Source organism: Mercenaria mercenaria, unplaced genomic scaffold, assembly GCF_021730395.1.
Source record: "Mercenaria mercenaria strain notata unplaced genomic scaffold, MADL_Memer_1 contig_4910, whole genome shotgun sequence".
Classification (NCBI taxonomy): domain Eukaryota; kingdom Metazoa; phylum Mollusca; class Bivalvia; order Venerida; family Veneridae; genus Mercenaria; species Mercenaria mercenaria.
In genome coordinates, this window is record NW_026463178.1 from 12021 (window position 1) to 34299 (window position 22279).

Consider the following 22279-nt stretch of genomic DNA (forward strand, 5'->3'; position numbering starts at 1 on the left):
ATCATCAGGATAAATATTTTCTTGTTACAACCCCTTTTGACCTATGGGTCATGTACTAGTCAGGGCCAATCTCCATACCAAGTTTGAGGGTCCTAGGCTCAAATGCTGCATTTTTGTACTAGCATGACTATTCCTTACCCTGGAAGACTTTAATAACATTTAAAACCAATCTCATTAGATGCTGCCGAGGTATATTCATTTACATAAAATAAAGGGAGGTAATTTGTCACAAATTCAGTCAAAAGTTATCTACCCTGATTGTCCAAGTCCATCTGATGGCATAAATGACATTTCAAATCAGTACCTTCATAGGTTACTGAGATACACCCATTTTAATTTGAAACCAAGGGAGGTAATTTGACATAAATCAGTCCATATTATCTACCATGATTGTCTCAGTCCAACTAATGACAATAATGAAATTTCAAATGAGTCCTATAAATACTTACTGAGATAAATCCGTTTTTATTAAAATCAGGGGAGGTAATCATGCATTGGTATATGCATGTAGAAGATACAGAATACAAGCTTTTACAACAATATATTAGAAAAGTAAGTAAAAGCAGAAATTTCTTACCATGGAAGACATAATTTATTTATTTATTTATTTGGGTTTTACGATGCACCAACACAGTATAGGTTATATGGCTGGTTCCACATCTCATTTACATCGAAGTAAAAACATGAGGTATGGAATCAAAATTTGCATACCTGCTGGAATCACAGAGTTACTGCAAAACCAAGTGTTAAGACCCTATTAGTCGCCTCTTACAATCATGCAAGGGTAAGGCAGTGGTTCCAATTCTTTTCATACACAGATCGTCCCAGAACCACATGGAAGACATAAATAATGTTTCAAACCAATCTCATTAGAAGCTGCCAGGTATATTCATTCATAAAAAAATAAAGGGAGGTAATTTGTCATAAATTCAGTCAATATGTATCTTCACTGTTTGTCCAAGTCTATCTGATGGCATAAATGAAATTTCAGATCAGTATCTTCATTAGTTACAGAGATATACCCATTTTTATTTGAAATAAAGGGAGGTAATTTGACATAAATTTGTCCACAGTTATCTACCCTGATTGTCTGAGTCCAACTTACGACAATAATGAAATTTCAAATGAGTCCTATAAGTACTTACTGATATAAATCCATTTTGATTAAAATCAGGGGAGGGAATCAGATATAAAATAACTCCAGAACCTATGATTGGACCTGATGGATTCATCATGGAATCCAAGATTTATTGTTCTTGAAGTTATTTTGCAAGTTTGTATCAAATCAAACCATAAATGAAGTCTCTGTATGGCTGCAAAAGCCAAAAAGCAAATATTGGACCTTTAAGGGGCCATAACTCTGGAATCCATGGTGGGATTTGGCCAGTTTTCGAAAGGAACCAAGATATTATGCCAGTGCAAGTTGTGTGCAAGTTTGATTAAAGTTGGTTGCAAAATGTCTCTTTCATGTTCACAAGCCAAAAATAGCAAATTCTGGTCCTTTAAGGGGCCGTAACTCTTAAACCCATGATGGGATTTGGCTAGTTTTCGAAAGGAACTGAGATATGCCAAAACAATTTGTGTGCAAGTTTGATTAAAGTTGATTGCAAAATGCAGTCTCTATCATGTTCGCAAGCCATAAATAGCAAATTTTGGCCCTTTAAGGGGCCGTAACTCTTAAACCCATGATGGGATCTGGCCAGTTTTCGAAAGGAACTGAGATATTATGCCGATACAAGTTGAGTACAAGTTTGATTAAAATCAAATACAAAATGTTTCTTTGGTAGGAGGTGGGTGTGCGGGGAAGTGAAGATGGGTGTGTGTGCGCAGTGGTGATGATAGGATACTAAAGGGCAGGAAACTAAGTGAAATTGTTTTTGTTTTCTGTTTTGTTTTTTTTTTGGGGGGGGGGGGGGGGGGGGGGGTAGGGAACTTTCATGATCCTAGATCCAAGCGTTCTTGAGTTATCATCCAGAAACGGATTGGTCTACATACCGACCGACATCTGCAAAACAATAATACCCCTCCTTCTTTGAAGGGGGGCATAATAAAATTGGGCGAGGGCCTTATAATGATGCCACAACCAAATTTGATGAAGATCAATAACGTGGTACATGAACAGAAGTTGTTTACAGTTATTTCTATTTCTTACTCCTGTGGCCCTTAAAAGGGGCCCCGAGTGCCCTCATTTGAACAAATTTTGGATAGAAACTCTACAGAAAAGGTTTAATGAAGATCCATTAGGCGGTTTATGAGAATAACTTGTTTAAAGGTATTTCTATTTTCAGCTGTAGTGGCCCCTTGACCCCTAAAAGCCAACATCTCTACAATTCTGTTCTGATATTCAATGACTCTAAAGTACAGAGACTACATGTCTTGAAATACTTACACTGCACTCATCATCATCTATTGCATAGAATGAACTTCTTAGCACTTCCTGAAATTTAAAACTCACTAAATTTTCCTGCATTTATACTTCAAGGGAAGTAATTCTCAGAAAGAAAACTTCTACAGCATCACTTAAGTACCTTTAGAATGTTAGTTTCCTCCTAAAAAGATACCTCAAGTATTTTCCGGCTTTGATGGCGAGGAAGATCCCAGGTGCTCCTCAGTGCATTATTTCATCATTTGCAGGCACCTGGGTAGAGCAACCAACCTTCCATAAGCCAGCTGGATGGCTTCCTCACACGAGTGAGGTGTGAACTTACATCGGTGAGGGGCAAGTGATTTGAAATCAGCGATCTTAACCCTTCAGTCACAGAGGCCCGAGTTGATTTTTTACTTATCTTGAATTTCCAAATAATTCCTAAAACATCAAAAAAACTTTACAAAATAATTGCATGTTCCCAGACTTCTTCAAAGCTTAACACATTAAAACTGGAATTTGGGTAATGGAGAAGATGTCTATACATGTAATTACCTCAGTTTCTGCCTATAGACGGAGCCTTATAGATGATGTAATGCTCTTCAGTATTTTATAAATTTGTTTGTTTGTTTTGGGTTTAACGCCGTTTTTCAACAGTATTTCAGTTAACCTAACCAGTGTTCCTGGATTCAGTACCAGTACAAACCTATCTCTGCAAGTAACTGCCACAATCCCCACATGAATCAGAGGTGGAGGACGAATGATTTCAGACAAAATGTCTTTTATCAAACTGTCACGGAGAACATGCACCTCGCCCAAGGCTCGAACTCATGAATCCGCGATCCGTAGATCTGTGCTCTCCCATATTATAAATAAATATCATCTTATCTAAGAAACAACCACATAAAGCATACCTTGCATTTACGACAAATCTTTCCCACAAACAATGGGTGTTCGTTGCAAACTTCCCATGTAGTATCACATGCTAAACATCTCTCGCCCTCATCACTGTCACCATGGAAACCAATGTCCTGTGTTGTGCTACAGACTTCCTTTCTGCTGTTGCACACTGTATTACATGTCTGAATAAAACATTTGTTTCCATACACATTTATCCTTCATTATTTTCCTGCAGATGGGGGAGAAGATGTAAAATAAAACCACATGCTGAAGAAAAAAAGCTTCCTGGAGTTCCAGGATTCCAGGTCAGGCTTTTTATCCATTTGTGACTTTGTCAATTTGTGACTTTGTCACAGGCCATAACTGTAGTCTTGCAGGGTAAAATAAAAAACAAGAGGGCCATGATGGCCCTATATCGCTCACCTGTTATCATTGCACTTGAGGACAAGAAGGTCATCAGAAAAAATATCTGAGTCCAAAGGACAGGAACAACAAAGGGAAGAAATTTAACCAAAAAGAAAAAACAATTCTTACAAGGTACAGATATGTCAAAATACACCTAAAAATTGGAGGTACCATCCATGTTGTACCACAGAAAAGTGGTCTCGGTTTTTCCCTACAGCCAATAATAAAAAAGTTACTAAAAATAAGCTGTTTATAGTAACGTAAAAGGGAAGTAATTAAAAAAAACAATTATTGTAAGTGAACAAAAGAAGGATCTGCCAATTAAATCTGTTGACATAAATGAAATTTCACATCAGTATCTTCATTAGTTAATGGAGATATACCCATTTTAATTTGAAACAAGAGCACCGCCTTGCGGATGCTGACGCTCATCTGATTTTTTTTGTGTAATAGAAATATTGTCCTACCCATGATTTTCTAAGTCTAAAAAGGGCCATCATTCTTGCAAAAAGCAGGATAGAGTTATGTTTCTTGATGTACAGTGTCCACTTATGATGGTGAAAAACTGTTGCAAGTTTTAAAGCAATAGCTTTAATAGTTTATGAGAAAAGTTGACTTAAACATAATACTCAACCAAGAAAATGATTTTCTAAGTCCAAAAGGGGCAATAATTATTGCAAAAAGCAGGATGGAGTTATGTTGCTTGCTGTACAGGGTCAGCTTATGATGGTGAACAAGTGTTGCAAGTTTCAAAGCAATAGCTTTGATAGTTTAAGAGAAAAAGTTGACCTAAACATAAAACTTAACCAAGAAATCTGATATTTTCTAAGTCAAAAAGGGGCCATAAATCTTGCAAAAAGCAGGACGGAGTTATGTTTCTTGCTATACAGGGTCAACTTATGATGGTAAACAAGTGTTGCAAGTTTTAAAAGCAATAGCTTTGATAGTTTAGGATAAAAGCTGACCTAAACATAAAACTTAACCAAGAAAACTGATTTTCTAAGTCCAAAAGGGGCAATAAATCTTGCAAAAAGCAAGATGGAGTTATGATTCTTGACGTACAGGGTCTGCTTATGATGGTGAACAAGTATTCCAAGTTTCAAAGCAATAGCTTTGATAGTTTAGGAGAAAAGTTGACCTAAACATAAAACTTAACCAAGAAATCTGATATTTTCTAAGTACAAAAGGGGCCATAAATCTTGCAAAAAGCAAGATGGAGTTATGTTTCTTGCTATACAGGGTCAGCTTATGATGGTGAACAAGTATTCCAAGTTTCAAAGCAATAGCTTTGATAGTTTAGGAGAAAAGCTGACCTAAACATAAAACTTAACCAGGCAACGCCGACGCAGACGCCGACGCCGACGCCGACAACCGCTCAAGTGATGACAATAACTCATCATTTTTTTTCAAAAAATCAGATGAGCTAATAAAGGGAGGTAATTTGACATAAAATCAGTCCATAGTTATCTACCCTGATTGGCTCAGTCCAACTAATGACAATAATGAAATTTCAAATAAGTCCTATAAGTGCTTACTGATATAAATCCATTTTGATTACTATCAGGGGAGGTAATCAGATATAAAACTAGAAAATGCTTTTGTAAAAAAGCGCATGTCTCCCCCAATGCAAAGTCCTATAGGCAAGAAGTCAATAGGGGTCAGGAGCGAAAGTCAAAGAGACACTGATGGTTGGCTGCAATAGCGATCATCTACTTGGCATGTCCAGTCATCCCACTAAATTTCAACACTCGTGGCCTAGTGGTTCTCAAGTCACTGTTCAGGCTCCTGTGACCTTGACCTTTGATCAAGTGACCTCAAAAAAATAGGGGTCATCTACTCTGCATGTCCAATCATCCTATTAAGTTTCAACATTGTAGGTCAAGTGGTTCTCAAGTTATTTCCAAAAAATGACTTTACATGAACAGGCCACTGTGACCTTGACCTTTAATAGACTAACCCCAAAATCAATAGGGGTCATCTACTATGCATGTTCAATCATCCTATGAAGTTTCAACATTCTGGGTCAAGTGGTTCTCAAGTTATTGATCGGAACTGGTTATCAATGTTCAGGCCCCTGAGACCTTGACCTTTAACGGAGTGACCCCAAAAACAATAAGGGTCATTTACTCTGCATGAACAATCATCCTATGAAGTTTCAACATTCTGGGTCGAGAGGTTCTCAAGTTATTGATTGGAAATGGTTTTCCACGTTCAGGCCCCTGTGGCCTTGACCTTTAACAGAGTAACCCCAAAATCGTTAGGGGTCATCTACTCTTTATGATCAATCATCCTATTAAGTTTCAACATTCTGGGTCAAGTGGTTCTCAAGTTACTGACCTGAAATGGTTTTCAATGTTCAGGTCCCTGTGTCCTTGACCTATAATGGAGTGACCCCAAAATCGATAGGGGTCATCTACTTTGCATGTACAATCATCCTATGAAGTTTCAACATTCTGGGTCAAGTGGTTCTCTAGTTATTGATCAGAAATGGTTTCCAATGTTCAGGCCCTTGTGACCTTGACCTTTGACAGAGTGATCCCATAATCAGTAAGGGTCATCTACTCTTTATGACCAATCATCCTATCAAGTTTCAACATTCTGGGTCAGGTGGTTCTCAAGTTATTGATTGGGAATGGTTTTCAATGTTCAGGCCACTGTGACCTTGACCTTTGACGGAGTGACCCCAAAATCAATAGGAGTTGTCTACTCTTCATGACCAATCATCCTATGAAGTTTCAACATTCTGGGTCAAGTGGTTTTCTAGTTATTGATCGGAAATGGTTTTCAATGATCAAGCCCCTGTGACCTTGACCTTTGACAGAGTGATCCCAAAATCAATAGGGGTCATCTACTCTTCATGATCAATCATCCTATGAAGTTTCAACATTCTGGGTCAAGTGGTTCTCTAGTTATTGACAGAGTGATCCCATAATCAGTAAGGGTCATCTACTCTTTATGACCAATCATCCTATCAAGTTTCAACATTCTGGGTCAGGTGGTTCTCAAGTTATTGATTGGAAATGGTTTTCAATGTTCAGGCCCCTGTGACCTTGACCTTTGACGGAGTGACCCCAAAATCAATAGGGGTCATCTACTCTTCATGACCAATCATCCTATAAAGTTTCAACATTCTGGGTCAAGTGGTTCTCTAGTTATTGATCGGAAATGGTTTTCAATGTTCAGGCCCCTGTGACCTTGACCTTTGACGGAGTGATCTCAAAATCAATAGGGGTCATCTACTCTTCATGACTAATCATCCTATAAAGTTTCAACATTCTGGGTCAAGTGGTTCTCTAGTTATTGATCGGGAATGGTTTTCAATGTTCAGGCCCCTGTGACCTTGACCTTTGACGGAGTGACCCCAAAAACAATAGGGGTCGTCTACTCCAGCAGCCCTACAACCCTATGAAGTTTGAAGGTTCTAGGTCAAATGGTTCTCCAGTTATTGCTCGGAAATGAAGTGTGATGTACGGACGGACGTACGGACGGACGGACGGACGGACAGGGCAAAAACAATATGTCACTCTGGAACCTATGATTGGATCTGATTTGTCATGGAATCCAAGATTTATTGTTGTTGAAGATTTTTTGGAAGTTTGTATCAAATAAAACCATAAATGAGGTATCTATATGGCTGCAAAAGCCAAAATAGCCAATTCTGGACCTTTAAGGGGCCATAACTCTGGAACCCACGACGGAATCTGGCCAGTTCAAGAAAGGAACCAAGATCTTGTGGTAATACAAGTTGTGTGCAAGTTTGGTTAAAATAAAATCATAAATGAAGCTGCATTTGTGCAGACAAGGTCAAAATAGCTAATTTTGGCCCTTTCAGGGGCCATAACTCTGGAACCCATTAAGGGATCTGGCCGGTTTAAAAAAGGAACCAAGATCTTATGGTGACACAAGTTTTGTGCAAGTTTGATTAAATTCAAATCATAAATGAAGCTGCTATTGTGCAGACAAGGTCAAAATAGCTAATTCTGGCCCTTTCAGCGGCCATAACTCTGGAACCCATAAAGGAATTTCGCCAGTTGAAGAAAGGATCTAAGATCTTATGGTGACACAAGTTGTGTGCAAGTTTAGTTAAAATAAAATCATAAATGAGGCTGCTATTGTGCAGACAAGGTCAAAATAGCTAATTCTGGTCTATTCAGGGGCCATAACTCTGGAACCCATAAAGAATTTGGCTAGTTGAAGAAAGGATCCAAGATCTTATGGTGACACAAGTTGTGTGCAAGTTTGGTTAAAATAAAATCATAAATGAAGCTGCTATTGTGCAGACAAGGTCAAAATAGCTAATTCTGGCCCTTTCAGGGGCCATAACTCTGGAACTCATATTGGAATCTGGCCAGTTCAAGAAAGGAACCAAGATCTTATGGTGATACAAGTTGTGTGCCAGTTTGGTAAAAATCAAACGAGAAACGCGGCAATGCCACGAAACCAGGTTTTCAACACTTCTTATAAGAATAAACAAGAGTGCCAGAGTGCCAGAATGTCACAATATACGCCCGTCACAGCAAATTTCTTTACTCTAGCACCTGTATTTGCAGATGTAATTTTAATTTTGTGGTTGTTTAGTAATCATTGTAATTCTTTTGTTTTTCTAAGTCCACAAAAAAACTCCTTACCAGGTAGAGATACCTTAAAATACACCTAAAATTAGAAAGTAACAACTATGTTGTACCACAGAAAAGTGGTCTTGGTTTTTTCTCTACGGTCAATTATAAAAAAGTTACAATATAAGTAATTTATAGTATCAACTACGGGAAGTTAACCTTAAAAAAAAAAAAAAAAAAAAAAAAAGAAAGAAAAAAAAAAAAATACAAAAAGAAAAAATTGTAAGTCCACACTGAAATCCTTACCAGGTAGAGACTGGTCAAAATACACCTCAAAATTGGATGTAACATGCATGTTGTACTACAGAAAAGTGGTCTCGATTTTTGTACTACAGAAAAGTGGTCTCGATTTTTCCCTATGTCTAGTAATAAAAAAGTTATAATATAAGCTATTTATAGTAACAACAAAGGGAAGTAATTCTTAAGAAGGGAACTGCGCAAGACACTTCGTCTCATGATGGTGTATAATTGTGCCAAGTTACATCAAAATCCCTCTATGCATGAAGAAGATATGCTCCGGACAAAGTTTTCATTCTTGTATCCTTTGAAGTGTGACCTAGACCTAGGGACCTGGTTCTTGCGCATGACACTCCGTCTCATGATGGTGAACAATTGTGCCAACTTTCATCAAAATCCCTCCATGCATGTAGAAGATATGCTAACCCTAACTTAACCCTTACCCTATTTTTAGTAACAATGACCTTGACCTTGATCCCAGAAACCCCAAAATCAATCCCAAGCTACAACTTTATATAAGTTTTCTATACACCAAGTTTCATCATGATAGCTCATTCCTAAATTAAGTTATTGACCGGAAACCCTTTTTCTATTTTAAGTAACAGTGACCTTGACCTTGACCCCAGAAACCCCAAAATCAATCCCAGCCTTTGTCTTGATATAAGCTACATACACACCAAGTTTTATTCAAATATCTTTACCGAAACAAAAGTTATTGACCGGAAACCCTTTTTCTATTTTAAGTAACAGTGACCTTGACCTTGACCCCAGAAACCCCAAAATCAATCCCAGCCTTTGTCTTGATATAAGCTACATACATACCAAGTTTTATTCAAATATCTTTACCGAAACAAAAGTTATTGACCGGAAACACCAGTTTGACGCCGCCCGCCCGACCGACATCTATCCCAATCTAATAACTCAGGTTTAATTATAAATAAAGCTGCTATTGTGCAGACAAGGTCAAAATAGCTAATTATGGCCCTTTCAGGGGCCATAACTCTGGAACCCATAATGGGATCTGGCCAGTTCAAGAAAGGAACCGAGATCTTATGGTGATACAAGTTGTGTGCAAGCACAGACGGACTGACGACGGACGAAGGGTGATCACAAAAGCTCACCTTGTCACTATGTGACAGGTGAGCTAAAAAAAAGCTCAGATGCACAACATATCAGTCTGAAGGATATTCCTATACACTGACATGACTCTAGGTCATATTCTTTTTTTTTTTAGGTATGTGCAACAAACCTTTAAACCCTATATGCATACCATTTACCAAGTCAAGGGCCACAACTCTGACTGCCAATAGAACCTCAGTGCACAAATTCACAATGTTTCATGACTCTTTAACAAATACTTCGAGAAATACGGACAAAAAGTTTTAAGCCCTCTTATTCATATATCTGACTATAAGTCAAAGGCCATAACTCTGGCATGGATGAGTGAAATTCTAAACAAAACAGAAGGTGCATAGCTGCACATACTGAAATAATACTCCTGTTAGGTTAAATGTCTCCAGGTCAAATACTTTTTAAGGTATATGTGACAATTTTTAAGCCCTTTTTACATATCTTTTACCGAGTCAAAGGCCTTAACTCTGGACTGGCTAAGTGAAATCCCCATCAAAGATCATGTGCACAACTTCACATGGCAAATAATCCTACTGGTTTCATGACTCTTGATACTTTTTGGGGTAAGTGTGACAAAAACTTCATAGGCAGAATAACAATCTCATGAAGTTTCACGACTCTATGTCAAATACTTTTAAGGAATGCACAACACAAATTTCGGTGGATGGCTGGCTGGCCAAAAGTCTGCTCATATTGACAGATGTACTGACAATTGGTAAATCTAAGTTTCTACTCACCTAACGTTGGGGGTCAGAGAAAGGAATGACTCAACAAGCACTTGAGCAGTTTGGATAAAGCAAGTTAACTATATTCACTGCACATAGAGATGTAAACTTAAATTTCACAGAGCTACAGTTGTATTAAATAGTCAAATTTTCATCAAAAAGAGCATAAACAGGCAAGAAGCATATCATATGTGATCTGGTTACTGTAATGCCGAGACAATTTATGAAAGACAAGCTGTTTCCTTCAACTGAGGAAGACACTGTAAAGTCACGAGAGAAAAACACAGTGACTTACCTGCTTTCCTTGTTCTGGCCCTACTGAAACTGGTTCCTGGCCTTCATTTGTATTGTCACTATTTGTTATTGATGTTTGATAGCAAGGAGCCGGTGGTGTGAAACCCAAATTTTCGAAAACATAATCTGGTATTGCATCATCTGAAATAGAAAGACTATCTAAAATTAAAAAATGCAACAAGACTAGAACATTATAAACTACTGTACTAATTGTAACCTAGAGTGTACTTTGATTACGGAATAGTTGTAATGCTACTTTATAGTTACAGCAATCAAAATGTGCGTTTGCGAACAGCATGAATCCAAACAGCTTTTAAAGCCTATTGCAATGAGAGAAACCATTAGCGAACAGCATGGATCCTGACCAGACTGCATGGATGCAGAGGCTGGTCTGGATCCATGCTGGTCGCAAACGCACTATGTTGATTTTCTCACGGAGCGGCTCAAATGTGAATGTTAGAGAATAAAAGAATCAGTACTGCAGAAAAGGTGAGGACAGGTGACAAACATCCAATTATCATACATGCTCACCTTCTGGTGAGCAGCGAGTGCTTAGCTTCTTTACATGTACCTGACTTAGGTTGAAATAGCTGCCTGTCTTTATATAAGAAGCCATCATCAGCTTGCACCCAACCATCTATCCCACCGTACTTAGTCACATCTACCTCTGCTCTGCATGCACAAATCTGTCAGGTATAATATATTACAACAAACACATACAATAATTATCAAAAAGTTTCAGTGCAAGAGAGAGACAGATCAAAACTGAATATGCACCATAAACAGGAGTGTCCAGTCACATTCACACTGTCAACTTGTTACAGGGTCTTTATTTTTAATTATAAAACTAATCATCACCTACATCATTTGAAACAAGGGCCATAACTGTGACACCTGTATTTTATGAGTAGTATCATCTGCTACTTTCAAATCAGACAGATGATACTTATTGCAGTATATAGCTAAGTACGGTAAGTGGTATTATACTGCAGAAACAAACTTATTTACACATTATTTTATAAATGCAGGTCAATTAGAAATGTACTGAAAAACAAAAATCATTTCTCTATGTACCAGCCACTGGGTCCTGGGAAGGGAAACAAAAATGTTTTTAAGGCTGACCTTATCTGTTAAACTTGACATACATTTAATAATCAAACATCAAACATCTTCTGTATAAGTATTCCGAAGTTCAAGAAAAAATCCTGCTGCAGAGCAGTCGATCTGTACAATTTTATCAACTCTAGAGCCGTAACTGCAGAGATACCCAACTGAACAAGAGCTGTCCATAAGACAGCACGCTCGACATTTCTCAGTGCTTGACTCTGAATTAGAGCTTTGCCAGTAAAAAAATTCCAAGTTAAAAAGGGACATAACTCTGTCAAAACTACAGCTATCACTAAAGGTGATGAATGTACCCCCCGCATGCACTGACACAGTACATTGCAATTTGACGCACACAAGATTGCATAATTATGTGGACTGTATGTATATAGACTGTATGTATACAGTATAGTAACAAAAAACAAAGTCCCATAACTATGCAGAATATTTATCTAAAAGAATGTAACATGCACCATGCACAACAAGGGTTGGTACTGATCACTTATGTGAAGTTTCATTAAATTGTGTGCAAGGGTTTGGTAGATTAGGCACACACAAGATTGCATATGCAGACTGTATGTACATAGTATGTTAACAAGAAACAAAGTCCCATAACTCTGCAATTTTTGTCGCTGAAAGAACCTAACATGCCCCGTGCACAACTACTGTTGTTACTGATCACTTGTGTGAAGTTTCATTAAATTGTGTCAAGGGGATGAGGGGAGATGGTGCGCATAAGATTGTGTCTATGTATATAGTATAGTAACAAAAAAGCAAAGTCCCATAACTCTGCAATTTTTTTTTCTAAAAGAACCTAACATGCCCCATGCACAACTACTGTTGGTACTGATCACTTGTGTGAAGTTTCATTAAATTGTGTCAAGGGGGTGAGGAGAGATGGTGCGCACAAGATTGTGTCTATGTATATAGTATAGTAACAAAAAAACAAAGTCCCATAACTCTGCAAATTTTTTTTCTAAAAGAACCTAACATGCCCCATGCACAACTACTGTTGGTACTGATCACTTATGTGAAGTTTCATTAAATTCTGTCAAGGGGATAAGGAGAGATGGTGCGCACAAGACTGCGTCTACGGACAGACAGACAACCTGAAACCAGTATACCCCCCCTTACAACTTTGTTGTCGGGGGTGGGGGGGGGGTACAATTATAATCAGAGTTATGGGAATTGTGTCTCCTGGTGTAGACTTAGATAGTAAATAACTATTTAGAGTTTCAAGTCAAAAGCTTTAATAGTAACAGAAATATTTGACTTTTAACAAAAAATTCTAAGTTAAAAAGGGGCATAATTCTGTCAAAATTCAAATCAGAGTTATGGGGATTGTTTCTCCTGGTGTAGACTGTGATGGTAAATAAGTATTTTAAGTTTCAAGTCAAAAGCTTTGATAGTAACAGAGATATTTGACTTTATCGAAATCTTTAACCAAAAATACCAAGTTAAAAAGGGGCATAATTCTGTCAAAATTCAAATCAGAGTTATGGGAATTGTGTCTCCTGGTGTAGACTTTGATTGTAAACAACTATTTTGAGTTTCAAGTAAAAAGCTTTAATAGTAAGAGAGATATTTGAATTTATCAATTTTTTTTTAAAAAAAATTCTAAGTTAAAAAGTGGCATAATTTTGTCAAATTTCAAATCAGAGTTATAGGGATTGTTTCTCCTGTTGTAGACGTTGATGGTAAGTAAGTATTTTAAGGTTCAAGTCAATACCTTTAAAAGTAACAGAGATATTTGTCTTTATCAAAAACTTTAACGAAAATTTCTAAGTTAACAAGAGCTGTCCGTAAGACAGCGCGCTCGACTTTTCTCGGTGATCGACTCTGAATTAGAGCTTTGCCAGTAAAAAAAATCCATGTTAAAAAGGGACATAACTCTGTCAAAATTCAAATCAGAGTTATGGGAATTGTGTCTCCTGGTGTAGACTTTGATAGTAAATAACTATTTTGAGTTTCAAGTCAAAAGCTTTAATAGTAACCGAGATATTTGATTTATCAAAAAATTAAACAAAAATATCTCAGTTAAAAAGGGACATAATTTTGACAAAATTCAAATCAGAGTTATGGGGATTGTTTTTCCTGGTGTAGACTTTGATGGTAAACAAGTATTTTAAGTTTCAAGTCAAAAGCTTCGATAGTAACAGAGATATTTGACTTTATCAAAAACTTTAACAAAAAAATTCTAAGTTAAAAAGGGGCATAATTCTGTCAAAATTCAAATCAGAGTTATGGGGATTGTTTCTCCTGGTGTAGACTTCGATAGTAAATAATATTTTAAGTTTCAAGTCAATAGCTTTGATAGTAACAGAGTAATCTAACTTTATCAAAAACTTTAACCAACGGCAACGCCGACGCCGGGGCGAGTACAATAGCTCTCCATTTTCTTCGAAAAGTCGAGCTAAAAAGGGGCATAACTCTGTCAAAATTCAAAGCAGAGTTATGGGGACTGTTTCTCCTGGTGTAGACTTTGATAGTAAATAACTATTTTTAGTTTCAAGTCAATAGCTTTGTAACAGAGATATTTGACTTTATCAAAAACTTTAAAACAGCGACGCCGACGCCGGGGCGAGTGCAATAGCTCTACTTTTCCTTGAAAAGTCGAGCTAAAAAAACTTAATCACTTATTTACAAGTATACACATTCTTTTATCAGTTAAGATTTGTTTCAGCTGGTTTGCACACATTGTTCTATAAAGCTCATTAAATTTCTGAGAAACTTCACAGCAAGTTTGCACATTTTATACAAAAAAGTTTATATCCAATATATGAAGTACTCATTCTATCAGAATCAGATGTCCAGTATCACAACATTGTAGAGGCAAGTTCCTACCTGTAAAGCCAAGGATATCCCTTTCTTCATTTTTTTATTGTTAGTCTGTCTACATCTTGACAAAAACTTCTTGTAAAATGGATCCACAAAACACTCTTTTACCTGTAATCGATACATTCAAACTTAAATTGACATCTTAAAGATAACACTACCGTGATATTAACCAATAGCCTGCTGGCAGCAAAGGATTTTGCCTTTGCGACCAGTGCAGACCAAGATCAGCTTGCACATCTGCTATTCAGTCAGTAAATTTTCAGGAAACACACCTTTGAATGGTAAGTGGTACTGTCCAAATTGAATGATGGACCAGTCCATTTTAGAAATTTAGCAGGGTAAGGGTTAACAAGCTTGAATCCAAATACTTCTAGGTTAAGCCAGTCAAGTATAGAATTTAATAAGCTATTTCTGTAAAAATCACAAGTGGCATGCATATTTTACAAATTTCATTTACACTCAGATTGCTGTGGCATTCTACACTCCCAAAGAGTATTCTTATAAACAAGAGCTTTGCAAAGTCGGAAAATTTATAAAACAAGAGCACCGCCTTGCGGGTGCTGACGCTCATCTGATTTTTTTTTTATAATAGAAATATTGTCCTACCCATGATTTTCTAAGTCTAAAAAGGCCCATCACTCTTGCAAAAAGCAAGATAGAGTTATGTTTCTTGATGTATAGTGTCCACTTATGATGGTGAAAAACTGTTGCAAGTTTTAAAGCAATAGCTTTGATAGTTTTTGAGAAAAGTTGACTTAAACATAATATTCAACCAAGAAAATGATTTTTCTAAGTCCAAAAGGGGCAATTATTATTGCAAAAAGCAGGATGGAGTTATATTGCTTGCTGTACAGGGTCAGCTTATGATGGTGAACGAGAGTTGCAAGTTTTAAAGCAATAGCTTTGATAGTTTAAGAGAAAAAGTTGACCTAAACATAAAACTTAACCAAGAAATCTGATATTTTCTAAGTCCAAAAGGGGCCATAAATCTTGCAAAAAGCAGGATGGAGTTATGTTGCTTGCTGTACAGGGTCAGCTTATGATGGTGAACAAGTGTTGCAAGTTTTAAAGGAATAGCTTTGATAGTTTAGGATAAAAGCTGACCTAAACATAAAACTTAACCAAGAAAACTGATTTTCTAAGTCCAAAAGGGGCAATAATTCTTGCAAAAAGCAAGATGGAGTTATGTTTCTTGATGTACAGGGTCTGCTTATGATGGTGAACAAGTATTCCAAGTTTCAAAGCAAAAGCTTTGATAGTTTAGGAGAAAAGTTGACCTAAACATAAAACTTAACCAAGAAATCTGATATTTTCTAAGTACAAAAGGGGCCATAAATCTTGCAAAAAGCAAGATGGAGTTATGTTTCTTGCTATACAGGGTCAGCTTATGATGGTGAACAAGTATTCCAAGTTTCAAAGCAATAGCTTTGATAGTTTAGGAGAAAAGCTGACCTAAACATAAAACTTAACCAGGCAACGCCGACGCAGACGCCGACGCCGACGCCGACAACCGCTCAAGTGATGACAATAACTCATCATTTTTTTTCAAAAAATCAGATGAGCTAACAATAGGGGTCATCAAGTGACCTCAAGCAATCATTCAATGACATTTTTACCACTGTTGTTCTATGTGTTCTCCAGTTATTGAATGGACATCATTTTCAGTCTCAAGCTCAACGCGACACCGTCATACTGACCACATAGTAACAAAGTCATTTATGCAGCCAGACCACTGTAGCCCTAAGCATTCTTTAGTTATTTATTTGTAAACCTTTCCAGTCTTAAGGTCACTGTAACCTACTAGCCCCAAAAGTAGCGCAGGTCATGTACTACCCACTGTGAATTTTAACAAAATTGATGTAGGTCAAAGCCTTTCTTTGTTAATGATCAGAAATCAAATTGTACCGACACAGAATATCAGCAAAATAATATATATAATGCAAGTTGTAAACTGAATTTAAAGAACAAAGAAACAAGAATTACTAGTATCATTTTACAAACCTGTGAGTATTGTTCATCAGAAAACCAGTACAGCCAAACAAATCCATTTTTGTTTGATTTCCGAACTAATTTCTCCTCCAACACCAGAGCTGGCCACCAAACATTCTTACTAAACCTTCCCCATACAACACTACCAACCAGTAAGTGGCTCTGAAAATTACAATTAACATCACTGATAAAAACACAAAGTAAGATCACTTCAAAATAATACTAAACCGTGATAACTTACCTTATTACATACTCATTTTAAAAACTGTTAGTTTTAATGAAACCTGAAACGTCAATTTGTTTCCATACTGATGTTCAAATTTCATATCAGGTGTCTGACGTCATTTGTTACGCCAGTTTCATGTATGCAATGGCATTTAAAAATTCTTAAACAACAACATTTTCAATTTTACACAGGCTTAATGACAAATTTGAATCATTTGTACAATAATTTTAAGTGTTGATGAGTATGTAATGAAAAGATGATCAGATCTGCATCAAGAATTATACACTCATTCTTTCCGGAATAATATTGCGCTCCTATAGTCGTGCAATATTTCCGCTGCAGAACTCATGCATATTTTTTGATACATATCTAATAACCTATAAATATTGAAAGATCCTGAAACTAAAACTTAACATTAGGTACAGTGTCTGTATTAGATTCTAGATCATAAAGAATTATAATGTTAGAAAATCAAAAGGATGCCTGATTTAGTGCCAAAGAAGATTCTTTGTAACACGGTATGCCACCAGATTAATGATATTTTCTCTAAATATTTATAAATAGTTTTGTAAGTAACTGAAAAGGTGACTGAAGGAGTTCAATGCAGCATTTGTTTATGAAAAAATACACAATGTAGTGTGTAAAATATATAGAAATCCCACAGGATTAAGTGTGATATACAGCGTTCTGCCGAGGCTGCGATATCATGAGAATATCACGTAAAAATTACAAATGTCGCGCTAAAGTTTGTATAGAAGCGACAATTGTCGTGTTACAAAAAGTCTGGGGACGACTGCCCAATTTTTGACCAGTACTATAAAGTATGAGGCAGTGCTCAGTCAGCTAACCAAATGAGTCCCTGGATTTCTGACCAGTACTATATAGTATGAGGGAGTGCTCAGTCAGTTAACCAAATAAGTCCCTGGATTTCTGACCAGTACTATAAAGTATGAGGCAGTGCTCGGTCAGTTAACCAAATGAGTCCCTGGATTTCTGACCAGTACTATATAGTATGAGGCAGTGCTCGGTCAGTTAGCCGATTATGTTCCTGGATTTCTGACCAGTACTATATAGTATGAGGCAGTGCTCGGTCAGTTAACCAAATGAGTCCCTGGATTTCTGACCAGTACTATATAGTATGAGGCAGTGCTCGGTCAGTTAACCAAATGAGTCCCTGGATTTCTGACCAGTACTATATAGTATGAGGCAGTGCTCGGTCAGTTAACCAAATGAGTCCCTGGATTTCTGACCAGTACTATATAGTATGAGGCAGTGCTCAGTCAGTTAACCAAATGAGTCCCTGGATTTCTGACCAGTACTATATAGTATGAGGCAGTGCTCGGTCAGTTAGCCGAATATGTTCCTGGATTTCTGACCAGTACTATATAGTATGAGGCAGTGCTCAGTCAGTTAACCAAATGAGTCCCTGGATTTCTGACCAGTACTATATAGTATGAGGCAGTGCTCGGTCAGTTAACCAAATGAGTCCCTGGATTTCTGACCAGTACTATATAGTATGAGGCAGTGCTCGGTCAGTTAACCAAATGAGTCCCTGGATTTCTGACCAGTACTATATAGTATGAGGCAGGGCTCGGTCAGTTAACCAAATCATCAGAGTTCCTGGATTTCTGACCAGTACTATATAGTATGAGGCAGTGCTCAGTCAGTTACAAATGTGTTCCTGGATTTCTGACCAGTACTTACATGTTAACAGCATTTCCACTTGTGGTTACAAAATTCAACACTACCGTAAAATTCGATGCAAGTCTTCGATCAAATTGTTACAAGAATTTTTGTTATCTTTAGTGGGTTACATTCACGCTTATTACAGCCCATCCTGATACAGATTATAAAGAACAAAAATAAAGTTTTGAAGATGTATGGAATATATCCAACCTTTTCATCCACAACCCCTACAGAATTATCTTCTGCTTCAGATGAGGCTTCTAATGGCATAACTTCAGTTGGAGATGCATCTGTTGTACTGGGATTCTTACTGGTACTTTCTGATCCTCCAGTGTGTTCTCCTGTGCATTTACCACTTTCACTTCTAGTTCCTTGTATCTGTTCAGTAATATTGCATTCAAATAAACTTCCACTAGGCCAAACACTATACATGTCACTTATATCTTCTACATAGCTAGCTTCATCGTCCACAGCAATATTAAGTGTATCTCTCGAAGTTTCCATTCTTGGACTACATAGGCCCTCTCCACTATCAGTTTTCTGATTCACTTCAACTTTGTTACTCTGAAACTTGAGGTTTTTTAATCTGGCATTAGATGTACTACTTTTTGCTTCTTTGTTTCCATTGTCTGATTCATTGTAACAATGTGCAGACGTACCCATGTATGGAAGTTTTTCTACAACTTGTGCCTTGTTTCTTGTTATTTCCAAAGAAACTCCTTTTTCATTTACAGCTGTTTGTACTACACCAAAAGCCTTTTCTTTGACAATTTGGAAGTTGTAAACATCTAAATAATCAGTAATGTCAAAATCTATCTCTGGTATAGGGACAGGACAAGTCATGTAAAAATTGAATAATTTATTTGAGCTATTATTAGTATCAGTGACCCTATCTACTATAACAGGATCATGGTTTTCGACTGTTGGGTAATCTTTCGTATGGGTAACATCAACCTTCTGAACACTACCTGCTGTCTTCTTCACTCTGAAGAAGTTATCTATCTTTTTGTTGCCATCCTCAACTTCCTTTTCCACAATATCAACAGTTTTTAAGTTCGAGCAAGATATACTTATATCTGTTAATTCTTCTGAAAGAGCACATGCTGCTTCAGTATGATCATTCCTTCCATAAATAGGTTTTTCTATATTCACTGAATTTTGAACAGTTTCAGTGGTGTTGCATGCTGCAGTCTTTTCTGTTTCAGTATTCACAGAACCTCCAGTATGCCCTGTGTACCTGCAACTCGGACACTTGTCCTCCAGAGAATACAGTTTTTGATCTCCAGCATCACTGCACATCTGCTTATCCGTTTGTATCTTGTCTTGTTTACTGTCATTATTCACATTAGAATCTAACTTCCTTACTTTTGATTTTCCTTTAAAGTTCCAATCTTTATCTTCATCTTTTTTCCCTGAACCATGAGAACACATTATTTTCTCACTTCTTTCTTTTTGTCTTCTTTTTATATCCCCCTTCATATCAAATTCACCACTAGTATGTCTGCCCAATGTCCCTCTTTTCTCCCTCTCATTCTTCTTCTTTATACCCGATTCATGTCTTTCCCTGTCATATTTTGCTATATTATTTCTACCTTGCTGATTTGTGTCATGATCATCACTCAGTTCTTTTCCAACCTCTTTGTTACCATCTTCACCACCTGAAATTTTAGTTGCAGTATAATCAACTTTGGCTCTCTTCCTAAGATTATGCCAATGTCCAAAGCCATTAACACTCAAAAAAGGTCTAACAATTTCATAACAGTCTTGACGGTCAGTTGAATTCAGAGAACAATCATGTGCATTTCTATCATCAAGCTCACTTGTTAATTTTACAACTGGTGAAACTTCTCCTGTGAGTAGACTTTTCCTTTTCCCTGTTGTGAATTTTGAGGCAGGAATCTTCTTCATATAATCCAGTATCTTTGTCTGCCTTAAAGGCACTACCGCTTTTGTTTTAGTTTCACTTGTGCACATACTCTGTTCCAAGACAATGTACCAGAATGGATTCTGTCTGAAAATATATCTTTCTAGATTAAGTCCAACAAATCAATTCAATGAATTTACATCCCCAAATGAATAGAATGTTTTGTGAATAAGTAGTACATGTATATATTTATCCATTCTCATCCATCAGAGGTTCGTCAAAATCCCGAGACGAACCTCTGATTTATTTCCATCGTTTACTTGGTGAGCATGCGCACTCGTAATTACTATCGGGAGTGGTTTCAGCCAATCATTGTTCGCCATTATTTGGAACTCCGAATTGAAACTTCAAAAAATATGTAAACAACTATAATTAAGATACTTGCTTACGATGGATAAAGGCTGTATTCCATGATTGCGATAAATAAAGATTTATTCCTGTAATTCGACGTTAAGAGATTTACATCAAGAAATAATAATATTCGCCGTAAATGGACATCGTATTCCCTCGATAATATGGTAAGGACGCAGTCACGCTAATCACGGACGATTTTGATTGGTTCGCTACGATTTGTCGCGAAACGACGCTGATTGGCTGAAACGTTTTACCTGTAATGTAACCAAACCATAAATATTGGCGAAATGTGCCAGAGGTTCATCCGGGGAACCACGGTAGACCTCTGGTATGCGAGAATGATATTTATCTATCAATGGGTTACATTGTGGGAAATTATGAATTTTTAATCATTAAGTAAATAGTAACTCTGGAGTTACTAGAGATCCTGATAAAACTTGCGCATGCTCCACCACACTATAGTGATCCATAATCAATACTTGTATCTTTTTTTTACAAGGTCAATGGGGACAATATAAAATGTGAGCAAAGGTCATGAGCTAAAGAGTAATTATGTGAGGTTTGGTGATTCTTGTTAAAATTCTTGCTGGATTTTAAGCACTTTCAATTTCAGTCCAACTGACAAACATTCATGTGGGGTTAGACAACACAAGTCTAAATCCCTCCATCTTTGGCAGGGTGTTATTATTAATATTAAACAAGTTACTCAGTATATACTTGATTTCTTCTCTTCTGAATGATCTAACAGAACTAGAAGATGCTTTTGTAAACAAGAGGGCCATGAAGGCCCTGTATCGCTCACCTGACCTACAGACCTAAAGATCATTAAGATTAACATTCTGACCAAGTTTCATTAAGATATGGTCATAAATGTGGCCTCTAAAGTGTTAACTAGCCATTCCTTTGAAATGACCCCGTGACCTAGTTTTTGACCCGATATGACCCAGATTCGAACTTGACCTAAAGATCATCAAGTTTAACATTCTGACTAAGTTTCATGAATATACAGACATAAATGTGGCCTCTAGAGTGTTAACAAGGTTTTCCTTTGATATGACCTAGTGACCTAGTTTTTGACCCCAACTGACCCAGATTTAAACTTGATCTAAAGATCATCAAGATTAATATTCTGACAAAGTTTCATTAAGATATGGTCATAACTGTGGCCTCTAAAGTGTTAACTAGCTTTTCCTTTGATTTGACCTGGTGACCTAGTTTTTGATCCGACATGACCCAGATTCAAACCTGCCCTAAAGATCATCAAGTTTAACATTCTGACTAAGTTTCATGAAGATACAGTCATAAATATGGCCTCTACAGTGTTAACAAGCTTTTCCTTTGATCTGACCTAGTGACCTAGTTTTTGACCCCACCTGACCCAGATTTACAACTGACCTTAAGATCATCAAGATTTACATTCTGACCAAGTTTCATTATGATATGGTCATAAATGTGGTCTCTACAGTGTAAACTAGCTTTTCCTTT

At 37.0% G+C, this 22279-nt stretch overlaps 1 protein-coding gene across 1 annotated transcript in view; it reads right to left on the reverse strand.

The window, feature by feature from the left end:
• LOC128554293 (uncharacterized) overlaps positions 1–22279 on the reverse strand; it is a gene marked incomplete at its 3' end in the record, with an annotated part of 52381 nt that overhangs the window by 8937 nt on the left and 21165 nt on the right. Inside the window, exons 2-8 of the mRNA XM_053535550.1 lie at positions 18727–20527; positions 16617–16766; positions 14622–14723; positions 11245–11359; positions 10675–10814; positions 3280–3447; positions 2390–2437 (exon numbers count right to left, since the gene is read on the reverse strand). Of these exons, the coding sequence (XP_053391525.1) occupies positions 2390–2437; positions 3280–3447; positions 10675–10814; positions 11245–11359; positions 14622–14723; positions 16617–16766; positions 18727–20490 (2487 nt within the window). The remainder of the gene's footprint in view (positions 1–2389; positions 2438–3279; positions 3448–10674; positions 10815–11244; positions 11360–14621; positions 14724–16616; positions 16767–18726; positions 20528–22279) is intronic.